Source organism: Mesoplodon bidens (assembly GCF_964165515.1).
Source record: "Mesoplodon bidens genome assembly, chromosome: 3".
NCBI lineage: Eukaryota > Metazoa > Chordata > Mammalia > Artiodactyla > Ziphiidae > Mesoplodon > Mesoplodon bidens.
The window spans coordinates 134,647,740-134,664,913 of NC_138178.1; the positions used below are offsets into that span (position 1 = coordinate 134,647,740).

Sequence of the window (17,174 nt, forward strand, 5' to 3'; positions counted from 1 at the left end):
ATGAATGGTGTAAACAAACTGAATTAAAAAAATTCTTCACAGAAAATTCTAATGACTATCAATATTTCACAAGTTTGTCCAAATATAATAGTTTTTAATATCTTTAGTTTTAACTATAACAGTTAACAAAAACACTTACCCTCCTGTGCCAATCGATCTCTTTTGATGGTTTTTTGAATCATAATAGCGCTGCAGGATCATAGCACTTCTGCTTTTCAAATATCCAGTCTCCACTTCAATATAGTTCTCCAAATAGGAAATGAAAATGGACTTGATAAGCTTAGACAAGAAAGTCTGTTTATCAGTACCTAAGTTAAACTCCATCAACTTGCTGGAAAGATTTGTGGTTCTTTTCATGCAAAAGGGAGAAAAAAGATTAATGTATTTTTTAGGTATAGTAACAATATTTAAGAAATACATATTTTTATAATGTGACTTTTTTTTTTTAAAAGAAGATGTTGGGGGTAGGAGTTTATTAATTAATTAATTTATTTTTGCTGTGTTGGGTCTTCGTTTCTGTGCAAGGGCGTTCTCTAGTTGTGGCAAGTGGGGGCCACTCTTCATCGCAGTGCGCGGGTCTCTCACTGTCGCGGCCTCTCTTGTTGCGGAGCTCAGGCTCCAGACGCGCAGGCTCAGTAGTTGTGGCTCACGGGCCTAGTTGCTCCGCAGCATGTGGGATCCTCCCAGACCAGGGCTCAAACCCGTGTCCCCTGCATTAGCAGGCAGATTCTCAACCACTGCGCCACCAGGGAAGCCCTATAATGTGACTTTTTAATAACTTATGTTACACCACCATTTCTTAAACCCTGGGAAGTTACTCAGGATGCAGACAGCGACTGTATAGGGTTATATATGTTAAGTAGAATGAATATTACAAACAACATCATGGTTTTGAAAACTACCATAAACTCCTAGAGATGACTCAGGAGAGGAAACTGAGGCAACCAACCAGACTAGAAATGGCAACAGTGGCAGAACGGCTTCAAGTATGTCATTCATGACATGGTATCCAAGTCAAAATACTGAGAAGTCTATGTGCTGTTCATTCTCTTTAGTCTTTGTCCCTGGACTTTCCTCTAATTTTCTGTTTCTCACTGTTGAAGATAGGCTCACAATAGTGCTGTTGCTGAGATGGACTTCCTGATTATAGTTACTTTCGAAAACCCTCTTCTCAAAGCGATGACAATAAAGAAAAGCAATTGAGTTGGAAAAAAACTCCACATGAAGCTTCTACAAAGTATAACACTGCCATTTACAAAAGCACAAGACAAATTTTCACATCAGACTTAAGTCTGAAATTGTCACATAAGAGTTTGTCACTCTGGGGGCTTCCCTGGTGGTGCAGTGGTTAAGAATCCACCTGCCAATGCAGGGGACACGCGTTTGAGCCCTGGTCCGGAAAGATCCCACATGCCGCAAAGCAACTAAGCCCATGCACTACAACTACTGAGCCTGCGCTCTAGAGCCCGTGCTCCACAACTAGAGAAACCACTGCAACAAGAAGCCTGGGCACTGCAACAAAGAATAGCCCCCATTCGCCGCAACTAGAGAAAGCCTGCACGCAGCAACAAAGACCCAACACAGCCAAAAATAAATAAAAATAAAATAAATAAATTTTAAAAAGTTTGTCACTCCCTTTCTCAACTTTTAAAGTTTTAACTGCAGATAAATATAATTATACTAGTTCTTAAAGAAAAAAATTAAAGAATAATGAACTAGCTTACAATTAAAATCAGAAACAAAATTCTCAAGTCTTAAACAAGGTTTTTATATTTCATTAAAGTACATTAATATAAAGCATAATATCCAATTCCTTAAGTTAACATGCTAAGAATGCTGCTCTTGTACAATACTAGTCTATACAGCCAAGTATTTAATGTAAAAGGTATATTGCTATCTGACAAACTGTTATTCAAAAATACCTGAATACTTCCCCATTTTTTTATCTGAAAAAAAGAAAATATGAGATATTACTATTTTCTAATAATTAAAAATATACCTTGTATATAAATCGTAGAGACTTTTGAGATACTGCTCTGCATCAGACTTCCTACATTCTTCTAACTGGTCTTTCACAAAGCTCTAAAAAAAAAAAGTCAACATTCTGTCAATTAAGTAAATATTAAATTATATAGTCAATTTTTTTTTCTCTAGAATTACTCCATATTCTTGAACTGTTCTGACTTAAAGTCCAGTGGAAAAGGCAATGCACAGAAAAGAGACCAATATAAAAAAAATAGGTTTTTAATTTTTACTGCCTCTCATATTTACTCATACATCTTATCAGTGTTGGGAATAAGCATTAAGAATCTCAAATACCTTGTCTTTTGAAATCTGCCTATCCTGCCTCATGAAGTACATTGGGGGAAAAAAAAATCCCAAAACACAAAACCTGACGCTATATCAATATGGTCAATTCCTTACAGCAGCTTTTCCCAAACTGTAGTCTAAGTTAACACTAGTGTCCTTTGAGACATTACTATAAAATTGGGAAATGCTGTACATTACATCTCCACTTCTGGAGAATCACAATACATATTAGTATCTTTAAAGGCTATTAAAAGTCCTGAATTGTGTTTTAAAGACAACACTTATTTAATGTTGCTCAATCCATTGGTAAACATAGTTTAGGAAATGTTGCCTTCAAGTATAGAGCTATGGAAGTCAAGGTTGTGAATGAAATTCCTCTGTTTTCTTTTAATCTTAGTACCATATTATAAAAAATTCTACAGATTGAGCTTGTAATTCTTGTTCAATTTCAAAAATGCCATCTATTGGTCAAGGTAAGCAACCAATAAAAATGAAAACTGAGGCTAACCTACCACAACCTGACACATAAGTAATTTCAAACACATGCTCTGATGACACTAAGTGATAGCACCTTTTTTCTTGGTGAACAATAAAACATTTTTTTTTTAAAGCATGACACTGTCATTCCTTTCTCCTACGCTTAATAAGTGGATTACTATGCCTAAGGATATTATACAAATAAACTAAATTTTAAAAACTTTTAAAACATAGAGGAGGGCCTCCCTGGTGGCGCAGTGGTTGGGAGTCCGCCTGCCGATGCAGGGGATACGGGTTCGTGCCCCGGTCTGGGAGGATCCCATATGCCGCGGAGCGGCTGGGCCCGTGAGCCATGGCCGCTGGGCCTGTGCATCCGGAGCCTGTGCTCCGCAACGGGAGAGGCCACAACAGTGAGAGGCCCGCATACCGCAAAAAGAAAAAAAAAAAAATAATAATAATAAAAAAAAATAAAATAAAACATAGAGGAAAAAAATCCCATATTGCCTTAAGTACTTAGTCATTGTTTAAAATTACCTGTAGTTTGATTTCAAATACATTTTGAATAAGTTTAGCCAGTACTGTTTCTGGATTACTAAAGATATCTCCAACTTGTTTGTTCACCCGTTGACAGAGTATTGCTGCATCTTCAAATATATCGTTTCTCAAGTAAGCACCCTAAACAGCAGAGGAATTTTACACTGAATATATAATTTTAAAAAGCTTTTTTAAAACACAAATTAGCATAAAATAAAATAAAATCCAATAAAGTGTACTGTTATGTTACCTCCTGGCACTGCTTTATATAAACATCAACACAATGGGAATAACCCTAGGAAGAAGAAAGAAATATACATCACTGTTTTGGTTCAATTATAACAATAATAACAACAATGTCAATAAAAGAGGTATTATATGTAATAAAGCTATGTCTATGCCTCAATAAATGGCCAACGGTAATAGCTACTCTCTGGTTCCTATATTCCAAACTTAAGGTCAATCTTTCTTGCTTTTGAATTATTTCATCAAATGTTTGACTGAAAAAAAAAAAAAAATTAAACACCCAGAAGGCAGACAATATGATTTGCCATGTCAAACTACATAAAAATTCAGTGATAAAATATTAATATTATTGAATATAAGATCCTCATTTAAATAATATTAACTACCTAAAACTTAATATCATTTCTGGAGAAAGATACAAATGTACATTCAAATTATTCCAAATAATGAAAATTATCACTGACTCATACACCTGGGGAAAAACAGAGACTATAATATATAGAATTCATATAACCTAGTACTCTTTAAGACTAATCTGCAATTTAAATTTTTACTATTGACCTTAAAATGGAGTAAAACGGCTGCTACTTCTCTCATTCTGGATATTTCACCTCTTCTTTGAGCACCGGTAAACTCCTGTATCAGTTGGCATTCTAAATCATGGTATTTACCTAAAAACAGAAAGTCATTCAGCTACAATGAGACAAAGTATCCAAGTTATTTATGAGTATATGGTTTCTTTATAAATATAATGATTAGGAATCTAGCTTTCTTTTAAAAGAATTGCAAAAACTATATGAGATTATAGGTAGTGGATCAAAACCCTATAATATACTGTGGTATATAAATCTGTATTTTCAAAACCAAAAAAACCTTCCCAACTGGTAAAACAGGTGAGCTCCTATAGTCTGACTGCCATTTATCACTGCTACGTAAAAAAGCAGCTGGCTGGCAAATCGTTCTCAATGGTGAAAAGCTGAAACCATTTCCTCTAAGATCAGGAACAAGACAAGGTTGTCCACACTCACCACTATTATTCAACATAGTTTTGGAAGTTTTAGCCACAGCAATCAGAGAAGAAAAAGAAATAAAAGGAATACAAATCAGAAAAGAAGAAGTAAAGCTGTCACTGTTTTCAGATGACATGATACTATACATAGAGAATCCTAAAGATGTTACCAGAAAACTACTAGAGCTAATCAATGAATTTGGTGAAGTAGCAGGATACAAAATTAATGCACAGAAATCTCTTGCATTCCTATACACTAATGATGAAAAATCTGAAAGAGAAATTAAGGAAACATCCCCATTTACCAATGCAACAAAAAGAATAAAATACCTAGGAATAAACCTACCTAGGGAGACAAAAGACCTATATGCAGAAAACTATAAGACACTGATGAAAGAAATTAAAGATGATACAAACAGCTGGAAAGATATACCATGTTCTTGGATTGGAAGAATCAACAATGTGAAAATGACTATACTACCCAAAGCAATCTACAGATTCAATGCAATCCCTATCAAACTACCAGTGGCCTTTTTCACAGAACTAGAACAAAAAATTTCACAATTTGTATGGAAACACAAAAGACCCCGAATAGCAAAAGCAATCTTGAGAAAGAAAAACAGAGCTGGAGGAATCAGGCTCCCAGGCTTCAGACTATGATACAAAGCTACAGTAATCAAGGCAGTATGGTACTGGCACAAAAACAGAAATATAGATCAATCGAACAGGATACAAAGCCCAGAGATAAACCCACGCACATATGGTCACCTTATCTTCGATAAAGGAGGCAGGAATGTACAGTGGAGAAAGGACAGCCTCTTCAATAAGTGGTGCTGGGAAAACTGGACAGCTACATGTAAAAGAATGAAATTAGAATACTCCCTAACATCATACACAAAAATAAACTCAAAATGGATTAAACACCTAAATGTAAGGCCAGAAACTATCAAACTCTTAGAGGAAAACATAGGCAGAACACTCTATGACATAAATCACAGCAATATCCTTTTTGACCCACCTCCTAGAGAAATGGAAATAAAAACAAAAATAAACAATGGGACCTAATGAAACTTAAAAGCTTTTGCACAGCAAAGGAAACCATAAACAAGACAAAAAGACAACCCTCAGAATGGGAGAAAATATTTGCAAATGAAGCAACTGACAAAGGATTAATCTCCAAAATTTACAAGCAGCTCATGCAGCTCAATATCAAAAAAACAAACAACCCAATCCAAAAATGGGCAGAAGACCTAAATAGACATTTCTCCAAAGAAGATATACAATTTGCCAACAAACACATGAAAGGATGCTCAACATCACTAATCATTAGAGAAACGCAAATCAAAACTACAATGAGGTATCACCTCACACCAGTCAGAATGGCCATCATCAAAAAATCTACAAACAATAAATACTGGAGAGGGTGTGGAGAAAGGGAACCCTCTTGCACTGTTTGTGGGAATGTGAATTGGTACAGCCACTATGGAGAACAGTATGGAGGTTCCTTAAAAAACTAAAAATAGAACTACCATACAACCCAGCAATCCCACTACTGGGTATATACCCTGAGAAAACCATAATTCAAAGAGTCATGTACCACAATGTTCATTGCAGCTCTGTTTACAATAGCCAGGACATGGAAGCAACCTAAGTGTCCATGGACAGATGAGTGGATCTAAAGATGTGGCACATAGATACAATGGAATATTACTCAGCCATAAAAAGAAACGAAATTGAGTTATTTGTAGTGAGGTGGATGGACCCAGAGTCGGTCATACAGAGTGAAGTAAGTCTGAAAGAGAAAAACAAATACTGTACACTAACACATATCTGTGGAATCTAAAAAAAAAATGGTTCTGATGAACCTAGGGGCAGGACAGGAATAAAGACACAGGCATAGAGAATGGACTTGAGGACATGGGGAGGGGCAAGGGTAAGCTGGGATGAAGTGAGAGAGTAACACTGACATATATACAATACCAAATGTAAAAGATAGCTAGTGGGAAGCAGCTGCATAACACAGGGAGATCAGCTCAGTCCTCTGTGACCACCTAGAGGGGTGGAATAGGGTGGGTGGGAAGGAGACGCAAGAGGGAGGAGATATAGGGATATGTGTATATGTATAGCTGATTCACTTCGTTATAAAGCAGAAACTTAACACACCATTGTAAAGCAATTATACTCCAATAAAGATGTTTAAAAAACAAGCAGCTGCCTGGGAAAAACCTTCTGGATGTCATTTGTGATATCAAGAAACAGGAAAAATCTTAAACCTGAATTTATGGAAAGGGTGAGCAGAATTATAAAACACTTTACTAGAGTTCAGATGCCTTTACTACAAACAATGGCAGATTCAATACCAAGGTACACCTTAAGACAACGTGGTATTTGATTCACTACATTCTTGAGGCTATTATGGTACACTTTTGGGAAACCAGGTGGTCTTTGAACTTCAATGACTTCCCAAAACAGTGACTTAGACTACCATGGGAGCCTGCAATTATAGCATCTTTTCAAGAAATTCAGAATGATCTGCTTAAAATACAATCCAAAGATCAAGAATCAAGCTATCATGTAAGGAGTTAAATAGGTACTGAAATGGTCATTATGAGCTAGCTTTAAAAAAAGAGAACCTACATTAGAACTGTATGTATGAATATAAAAACAATCCCCAAGATACATTGTTAAATTAAAAACACAAGGTATGGAAGCTATTTGTATAGTATGCCAAGAACACAAGGTATGGAAGCTATTTGTATAGCATGCCACCAATTATTTTAAAATAAATGCGGACAGCAGAATTAAATTCTACACATTACATTCATGATTTATGTCTTATGCTTGTATATCCATACAATATTCTGGAAGAATACTCAAGAAATTGATAACAGTTGTTTCAAGGAAGAGGAATCAAACTCAGGGATGGGGTGGGAGGATGACATTGTTCCCACTCTCTTCTTTTACTATTTTCTTTCTTTTATACAAGTAGTTTGATTACCTATCCAAAACAGTTAAATAAATAGAACCCCACTTACTTGCAATTTTGGATTTAACTTCTGAAAATCTGAAAGATAAAAACCAGTGATGAGGTTCATTATTTGTGACAAATGTACCATAGTAATGTAAGATGTTAATAAAAGGGGAAACTGGTTTTGGGGGTACATAGGAACCCTCTATACTAAATGTCGTCAGAAAAAAGGAAGGAAGGTGGGGAGGGAGGGAGGGGAGGGAAAGACAAAGCCAGAGGGGAGAGAGTACTGATAGTAGGAAGCATGCCATGTAACAAAACTGAATTTGGGCAATCCAGATGGGGTCTCTGGTTCTCACTGAAGAAATTCACATTGAATAACCAATTCCCCCACCCCTTTAAAAAATTTTTTCATTTATTTTTTGATGTGGACCATTTTTTTAAAAGTCTTTATTGAACTTGCTATAATATTGCTTCTGTTTTATGTTTTGGTTTTTTGGCCCAGAGCCATGTGGGATCTTTAGCTCCCCAACCAGGGATCAAACCTGCACCCCCTGCATTAGAAGGTGAAGTCTTAACCACTGGACTACCAGGGAAGTCCCACCAATTCCCTTTTAAAGGGAGGAATTCTGCATGAGGCATTAACAACTCAGAAAGCCCCAACAACTGGGTTATTGTCCCTACTCATATTCACTGGCATTTTAAATTCACTTGATATTTGTCTATTTTCCCCTCAGTTGGGATTTCCTCATATGACGTTCCACTATTGTTACTTAAAGAAAAACAACTATAAAATAAGCATACACAAATGAGTTATTTTAAAACTAGAAAAATAAAATAGAAGCCATAAAAAGGACCCAGCAATGTGCCTAGCATTCAACCTCTGGAAATTCAAAGACTAAAATATCATACACTACACCACACACTAGAACTTTTTTCAAATCATAAGTATCCAGGGGGAATGCACAACATGGAAAATTAATGTTGAGAGATCTTATGTGATTAGTTTGAAGAGACAGGAAAAGGGCTGGCAAAAGAGATGCCAAAGACAGATAAAGAAGCTAATAATTTAAAGATCTATACAAAATTGATATCAAAGTCACAGTGGATCACAAAGTATGATAGGCCATACTGATCTTTGTGAAAAAATTAAACTTGATTAGGCTATATATTCAATTCTAAGTCTTGATAGGCTAAAACAAAACTGTAAGAGAAGCATGTAATTGAGAAGCAGGAGAAGATGAGTATATGCCTCTGTGTTTGTAGGGGTGGGAGACAGATGAAGCCAACAATTATGATGCACTTATTGTGAGGTACACATTTTACCCATTTAAGTAAATGGTTTAACTCTGAAATAAAGTTAAAAAGAGTTTTTTTGTAGGTGACATTAAAAATCATTGTTCATAATGCTGGACAAGTATGAAATTATTAATAATAGCTAAATGATAGATGATTATTACTGCTAATCCTTTATGATGATACAAAGTTCAGAGTAAAATAAGATATATTTGGGGGTAGGGAATTCACTTTCACTCTATGTTTGGGACATAATGGACAAGCTTTAAGTATAGCAATACATTTACATTCTACCTGTACCTCAGGATTTTCAAGCATTACCAAAAGAATAAAATATGTATATTATCTGTTAAAAGGGAAGACATTTTTTCCAGATATTTAAATGGGAGAACCGCTGTTAACAAGATTTTATTAGAGTCTGACATTCCATGAACTAAAGAAATCATGAAAGAATTTCCTTCTCAGTGAAGTTTCTTTTAGGATGAAACCATTAATACCTAACTTAGCAATGGCCCTAGGGCCTTGCATCTACAACAGGACTTCTTAACCTGAAGTCCCTAGGAAGGAGCCTACAGATAGGCTAAAGGGTCTAAAACTCCGTGAAATTGTATACAACAGCCTGTGTATCTGAATTTCTTAAGGAAATTTCATAGCTTTCACCAGCTTTTCAAAGGTGTCCAAGACCCCTAAAAGCTTAAGAATTCTCATGTAGACAGAAGAAAAAGGGGCTCAAGAGCCCCATGTTTAAACTTTCTCTGTCCCCTTCTAGTCTATTTATCGAAGTCCAAAAAAAAGAAAATTTAAAATCTTACTCCAATTTCAAAATTCTCTATCAATTTTTTCAAAAGAAATATGTAAGATTGAAATTATTTCAAGATATATCATTAAATTTAGTTGTTAAGATACCACATTTTTTTCAATCAGCTATTACATACTGTACCTGTACAAAGGCAGTCCTCAATAAGTTCTTGTTGAATTAATGAGCAAAATCATACAGGAAAAAGTACAATTTTATTCCATACACTACACCATATACCCAAATTAGCTCTTGAGAAATAAACTTGCCTATCAAAAGGTAACTCTTGGGCAATTAGGTGCAGCTTCTGAATGATGTCTGCTGCCTCCTTTATCTATTAAAAAACAAAAGCAATAATTAAAAAAAATCTTTATACATATCAAAAAATAATTCTATATTTAAAAATAGTAATATTCTTCTATGTATGCCCACAGACCCTCACCCAAGCAATTTTCTTTAAAAAACACAACAAATAAAATCTTATGAGCAACAGGAATACATCTGGGGTATCACCAATAATGAGTCAATAAAACATAAACATTTGTCATTATTGTACTGAAATCTTGTGATTTTATAATGCCACAATCCCTTCCCCATGAAACCTGCAGTTCAAGTTTACTCCAAATAAATTCAAATCATTGACTGCTGAAAGCAAGTTTAAGTATCTTCTGAGTTTGTGAAACGATAAACAAGATTTATGAAAATAATTCAGATCATACTGCTGTATAAGTCCCATTTTAAGTGAAGAAAATAACAACAAAATGCCTGTCATTTAATGAACATATAGTTATAAAACTTGTTATAAAAGCAAAGATTACGTTTAATATGAAGTTTCTAAAATGGAATATGGTACAGAAATGTTTGTACTTATTCAAGTTGTGGAACTGAAGGATTTAGGCAAGGGGTCCAGAATTCTTAAAATGCAGACATTTGTGCTTATAAACACTAATGTATAGGGGAGTTATATAATGTTTACTTTTTAAAACAAATTTTAAATAAGTATTGAGTTTTATTTTGGCACACCTTTAAGTAAATGATTTTATGATCATTCACTTTCTTTTACAATAAAAAAAAAAAAAGAGAGAGAGAGAGACTCATACAAACGTGAAGGAAGAGCTGAGAACATTAACACAGATCTTTCTAACCGAGTACTCATGTCAAGTCTGGCAAGCAACTGTGGAAAACAAAAGCAGGACCAAACGATATTGTTGTTTTGCCCAACAATAGTAAATATAGATAGCATTTCTGCTTCAGTTATCTCTTCTCTCCTAGTCAGCACGTCACTGTCACTTTCAGTTACCAGATGCTCACTCTATCCTACTGAACATGGGCACAGATACCACTGCATTATCTCTTTTCACCATGCCATTTGGTTGTACTAGCAATGTCCACCCTTTTCTCCTCACCGATACTCCCTTCAGAAAGGACCTACATACATGTTTTATGTTCCTATCAGGAGTTTGTTCTTGTTGTTTCAAGAGATGGAAGTCCCCATTACGCAGTGTTTGCAAACTTCACTTAATATAGTAAGAAGTATAGCAGAGTAAATAACACTTGATTTTATGGAATTCCCACATGTAATTATTTTATAAAAATTGTTTCAAGCACAAGTAGCTCTTAAGGTCATCCATCAGTTGAAATATACTATAAAAGTACAGAAGCTTTCAAAACCACAATCTAATAACTTGCTTATATCTGCTACTGATGTTAGGGTAAGGTGAGAGACCACCCATGCTAACAGGTTAAAGATAATCAGGGCCATAAGGCATTATCTACATGAAGAACAGTAAGTTGTGATGCTAAGAAGAGAAACAACTAACATACTTTGTAATGACAGAGGTAAGAGGGAATATATACTATAGTCATAAAATGGGTTTTTTTCCCAGAGAAGAAAATTAGAAGATTCTGAGAAGCAAGGATTAAAAAAAAGCAAAAATGACTTTGAGGCAGGAAGAAAAAGGAAAAAGATGTGTTGTTATCTTTTCGCTTTCTAATTCCTTCCACAATCACACACCTCCCTAACTACATGGGTGATTTTCCTTTTCTTTCCATTGGGAAGGTGGCTGGCACACAGTGCAGAAATTGAGATACTTAGAAGTTTATCTAATAATTAGCATTCTAATACCATATATGATGTTCCTAAGTGTAGTTAACTGTGATAGTACCAGGCCGAAAGTAATGATTCAACAGTAACCCAAAACTTATGGGAGATATGAGAGAAAAACAAGACAAAAGAGGACTAGAGTATAAGAAAAAAGGAACAAGATGAAAGAAAATGGGATACGGTAGAGAGTGAAGCAAAGGAGAGAAAATAAGAGGTAGCTTAAGCACTGTTAGCTCTACTTGCTCTTCAAAAATTACAGACAGCTAGTGACCAAGTGAATGAAGTAGCAAGAATATGAAGATTTTTTCTTCTTCTTTCAATCAAAATCTTAAAAATTAAGAGACAATAGTAATACCATGAACTACACAATTACTTGAGGATAATTAAAATGTTTAAAGAAAAGTGTAAAAAACATAATTTCATTATGCAAAACATTACAAGCAATACAAATCAGGATAAAAATATGTGTAATCAGTCAATTTTAAAATATCTATTTTTCTCTAGATTCTAAATGGCTGCCTTGAGCTGCATCAAATAAACAGACCAACTCACGTTGGTAAAATATCGGCATTTTATTTATAACAAAACCTAAATATACTCTACAATCCAACAGGTATAATCCAAGGTAACCCAAGGTATAAGACTTGAATTATATAAATTTTATATATATATATATATATATATAAATTTTTATATGTATAAATATGTACTTCTATAATACATTAGAAATAATATATGCTTATATTTAGGAAACATAAAATAAAAGCATTCCATAAGCTATCCTGAAAAACAGTTCAGTGTTCAAGCTGTGTGTGTGTGTGTGTGTGTGTATACACTATTATATATAAAAATCACGTGAATATATAAAAGGTAGATATTGCCAGTATTTTACAAGTGTTTAAGTATGATAATGTTCTTGATGTTAATCTTATGAGTTCTACTTTATATTACAAATATAATTCCTGAAACTCATTATTTAAAATACTGCCTTTTCTTTAGAGGAGTTATCTCTACATATGTAACCATTCCTTTCAAAGATCTCTAAAACTTATAAATTCTATACCCCTATATAGTTCCTACTCACAAAAAAATGTGTTGCTTAATTCAAAGTGAACTTCAGTACTACTTAGTTTTTTAAATTCCACTATCTGAGATATCCCATGGAGTACACTCAGAAAAATTCTGGAAGACTGTATTCAACATATTAGTGGACAATGTCACTATGTGCATATACCATCCATAAGAATGTCTATTTTTTCATGCATTTTGATTTTTTCCCCCGAGGGGAAGAAAGTGAGCTAAATAACCTCTTTCAAGATTGTAGAGCAGCCAACACCATGCAACCTTAGACCAGGATTAAGTGACTAGTGCTATGAAAAAGATTAACATGAACAATTAATTCAGATTTTTCTATTCTCTTTGATCCAAACTATGCTTTAATTCTTTGTAAAAGATCTTTATTCAAGTAACAAAAACTAGAAGCTCTGAATTCCTTGCACAGAAAAATACTTCAGCTTGTCAATGATTTAGGTCAGACCACCCCCTCACCCAATGGAATGTGACTATCAAATTCTGTTAATATTATAAGTCAATTATGAGAAAGAAATATTTATTAAAAGTTACCTCAACATTTCTAAACCATACAAATTTTATAAACAAAAATGCCAGGCAATCCAACTAAAAATTTGAATATATATAGCTGATCAGCAATCTGTAGACAAGTGTACATTTCAGAATAAAGACTTTTAATAAGTCAGCTACTCAGTGATTTGAAGTCTGACTCTGGAAAGAAATAACTGCAGTTCATAATTAGGGCATTGTTATTAATGCTATAATTTGCTTTTATCCTTCTGACAGTGCTCACCTTTTCAGAATTTGTAAAAACATCAGATTTCAATTCTCCATCTAGAAACTCATTAAAGTATTTCATCAATTTCTGAGCCTCTACTGCCCGTTGTCTGGGTGTGTTTACCCCCTCCAACTGGTCTCCAAGGTGACAGACCTTGGTTGCTACATAGCTGATGTGCTCATCTAGTTCTTGGAAATGTTGGAAGGCAACCTAGGAAAAATGTGAACAAGAATAAAATACAATCAGAGAACCCAGATTAACTACTAATACTATCATTATTACCAAGGGGAATCTGCATTAGAAGTATTTGGAAGCTATCACCTTAATTACTTAAAAACACATTTTCTATCTTATGTAAATTACTGACTTTATTATTTTCTAACAGTTATACATGCTTAAGTGAAGGAATCTAAATATATGAAATCTGAGCAGAAATCAGCTTTCTAACCCCTAACGCTAAAGAACAAACAGCCCCTGGGAGGCAGCAATGCTAAACATGCTCTTCTTTTTTTTTTTTTTATAAATTTATTTATTTCATTATTTTATTTTATTTATTTATTGTTTCTGGCTGCGTTGGGTCTTTGTTGCTGCTTCGTTACTTTTCTCTAGTTGCAGCAAGCGGGGGCTACTCTTCGTTGCAGTGTGTGGGCTTCTCATTGCAGTGGCTTCTCTTGTTGTGGAGCATGGGCTCTAGGCCCGCGGGCTTCAGTAGTTATGGCATGTGGGCTCAGTAGTTGTGGCTCGAGGGCGCTAGAGTGCAGGCTCAGTAGTTGTGGCGCACAGGCTTAGTTGCTCCGCGGCATGTGGGATCTTCCCAGACCAGGGCTCGAACCCGTGTCCCCTGCATTGGCAGGCGGATTCTTAACCACTGCGCCACCAGGGAAGCCCTAAACATGCTCTTCTAACTACATTTACAAAGGGCAATCAAGTCCCACATCAGGTCCAGGCTGTGAAAGAGGCTCAGAGGTTCCAGATTAAGTTTAGGGTCTAAGAATGGCTAAGAAGCTTGGCCTACTTACCCCAGAGTCAGTCTAGAGATCTAGTTTTACTCCCAAATGGACTGAGGAAGAGTTCTGTACATGCTTTTCCCAATTACACCAGCATTCTCATTAGAGTATATACCTCATGACTTTTGTGAAGCTTCCCAGACAGTTTCCTCTAGGGAAAAACTTCATCCAGTCAATAGTTGGTCTGGTATTATTATTTTGCTTTATGATTAAATGAGAATGCAAATAAATACCTAAATATCCAAGCTAATCATGACCCCCTAAAAATACAGGTCTACTGAATTTTCATTCTTAAAAGTTTGCACTGTTAAAGAGGAAGCAAGGACCACACTGTAATGGATACCACCCCATCCTAAGGGAGTACTGTGATCCCAAACCAACACTCAGTAGGCAAGCAAGTGCACCAAGAGTGCCTGATAACAATTTATTAACATTTTATCCCATGAGATGGGAGCAGTATAAAGAAACCTCAACAATTCTGTTGCATTAGATTTTTTTTAAAAACTGAAAACTGAAAGGAAATAAAGATATTAAAGCCTGTATAAACTATTCATTATTTAACTAACTGTTTACCTGATTGCTTTTCTGGAGCTCTTGTACCTTCCTGGCAAACTCCTTAGCTTCTTTCTGACACTGTTGCTCTAGTTTCTCTACTTTCCTTTGAATCCTTTCATCCATCATCTGGAGTTCTTGAATATGATTTACAAATTCTTCTAATAATCTAACAAAGGAAAATTAGAATATGAATCAATCCATCTATAACTGATCACTAGGAAGTGACCAGTTCACTTATAATTGTAAATAAAGTATTAGTGAGCATTCCTTGAGGTAAGGATGAGCATGTTAATTTTCTCTTCAGCATCCTGTTAGGGATTATCTCTGACATAAATGAAAACCTCATAGGGAATCTCCATTAACCCCCAGAATTGAAACCAATTTTATAGAAATAGTTAAAAAGGTAAATCGTACTATATAAAAATAATACTGTGCATTCCAGGGTATGGTGAATTTTTGTTCCCCCAATTTACAACAATACTTAAAACAACATATTCAACATGTTTTATTTTAGAGGTACAGCCAGACATTTCTAATTTATTACTAATTGGAGAAAATATTAAATTCTCATAATGCAATAAAATCCCTTCCCCCATATCACTTAAAGTCCTTCTCTAAAATAAAAGAAACATAAAAGGAAAAAAATAGATCTCAAACTTTTAATGCTTCTTCCTTTTATTGGCCAGTTGTTAACTCCCTTTACATGAATGTTGAAAGGAATTCCAACAGTCACCTCTATTCCAGATACAAATTTGTACTAGATTGAGTCTATGAAAAAAAAATTTTTACTTCACCTTTTAGGATCAAAAGCTTCAGGTCCCCCTCTAGAGCCTCCTCCTGGGGTTCTCCATACAAGACGTTCAATATACTCATCTGCCACAAAAGGCTCCTAGTTTACAAAATAAATGTTCCTTTAAAAAGTTTCACAGGCCATGATTTAATACTACTTACAAAAATGAAACAGTTTATACCATGTGAGAACTTAAAATTAAATTACTAATTAAATACATCTGTATTATTAAAATGTACAGGCTTTTTCAATTTAAAAAAATCTTCAATAAACAAATTACTTAATGAAAATTAGTATATTAAAATATTAAAGAGTATTATGAGCAGGAACATACCAAAGGAAAAATGAGCAAGGGACACAAACAATTTATAGAAGAAATACAAATGGCCAAGAAACATGAAACATATACAGCTTTACTAGTAATCAAATAAGGTCAAGTTATTACTTTTTTTTTCTACTTTTTGCCTCACAAACTGACAAAGTTTTTCTTTTTCCTTAATTATAATATGCCTACAGGAGAGGGTAAGCTGAAACTCACTCTCATTATTGTTAGAAATGTTAAAAGGTACAGTATTTTTGGAGGACAGTAGGTAACATTTTGGTAACATCAAAGTATTACAAATGCTCATACCCTTTAACCCAGTAATTCTTTTAAAATTCTAAGGGAAAAAGCAGATATGAACACAAAATTTTTGTATTATATATAACACTGAAAAATTATTACACAAATATTCAACAAAATCATTATTGAAAAATTATAGTAAACTTACAGGATAAAACAATTATGTTCCTATTAAAATCATGTTGTAAAAAAATTTAATGAAATGAGAAAAAAATGCTCATGTATAATATCTGATATTAAAAAAGCAGGATAGGACTTCCCTGGTGGCGCCGTGGTTAAGAATCCGCCTGCCAATGCAGGGGACACAGGTTTGAGCCCTGGTCGGGGAACATCCCACATGCCGCAGAACAACTAAGCCCATGCGCCACAACTACTGAGCCTGTGCTCTAGAGCCCGCGAGCCACAACTACTGAAGCCTGCAAGCCTAGAGCCCATGCTCCGCAACAAGAGAAGCCACCGCAATGAGAAGCCCGCACACCGCAACGAAGAGTAGCCCCCGCTCGCTGCAACTAGAGAAAACCCGCACGTAGCAATGAAGACCCAACGCAGCCATAAATAAATAGATAGATAGACAAATATGGAAATTTAAAAAAGATACATGTACCCCAATG

The 17,174-nt window shown here is 34.9% G+C and overlaps 1 protein-coding gene across 1 annotated transcript in view; it reads right to left on the reverse strand.

The window, feature by feature from the left end:
• Positions 1 to 17,174, reverse strand: part of EXOC5 (exocyst complex component 5) — a 56,819-nt gene that overhangs the window by 25,262 nt on the left and 14,383 nt on the right. The window contains exons 2-11 of the mRNA XM_081230259.1: positions 15,946 to 16,040; positions 15,170 to 15,317; positions 13,605 to 13,799; positions 9,906 to 9,970; positions 7,612 to 7,640; positions 4,129 to 4,238; positions 3,572 to 3,616; positions 3,322 to 3,462; positions 2,000 to 2,082; positions 140 to 349 (exon numbers count right to left, since the gene is read on the reverse strand). Of these exons, the coding sequence (XP_081086385.1) occupies positions 140 to 349; positions 2,000 to 2,082; positions 3,322 to 3,462; positions 3,572 to 3,616; positions 4,129 to 4,238; positions 7,612 to 7,640; positions 9,906 to 9,970; positions 13,605 to 13,799; positions 15,170 to 15,317; positions 15,946 to 16,040 (1,121 nt within the window). The remainder of the gene's footprint in view (positions 1 to 139; positions 350 to 1,999; positions 2,083 to 3,321; positions 3,463 to 3,571; positions 3,617 to 4,128; positions 4,239 to 7,611; positions 7,641 to 9,905; positions 9,971 to 13,604; positions 13,800 to 15,169; positions 15,318 to 15,945; positions 16,041 to 17,174) is intronic.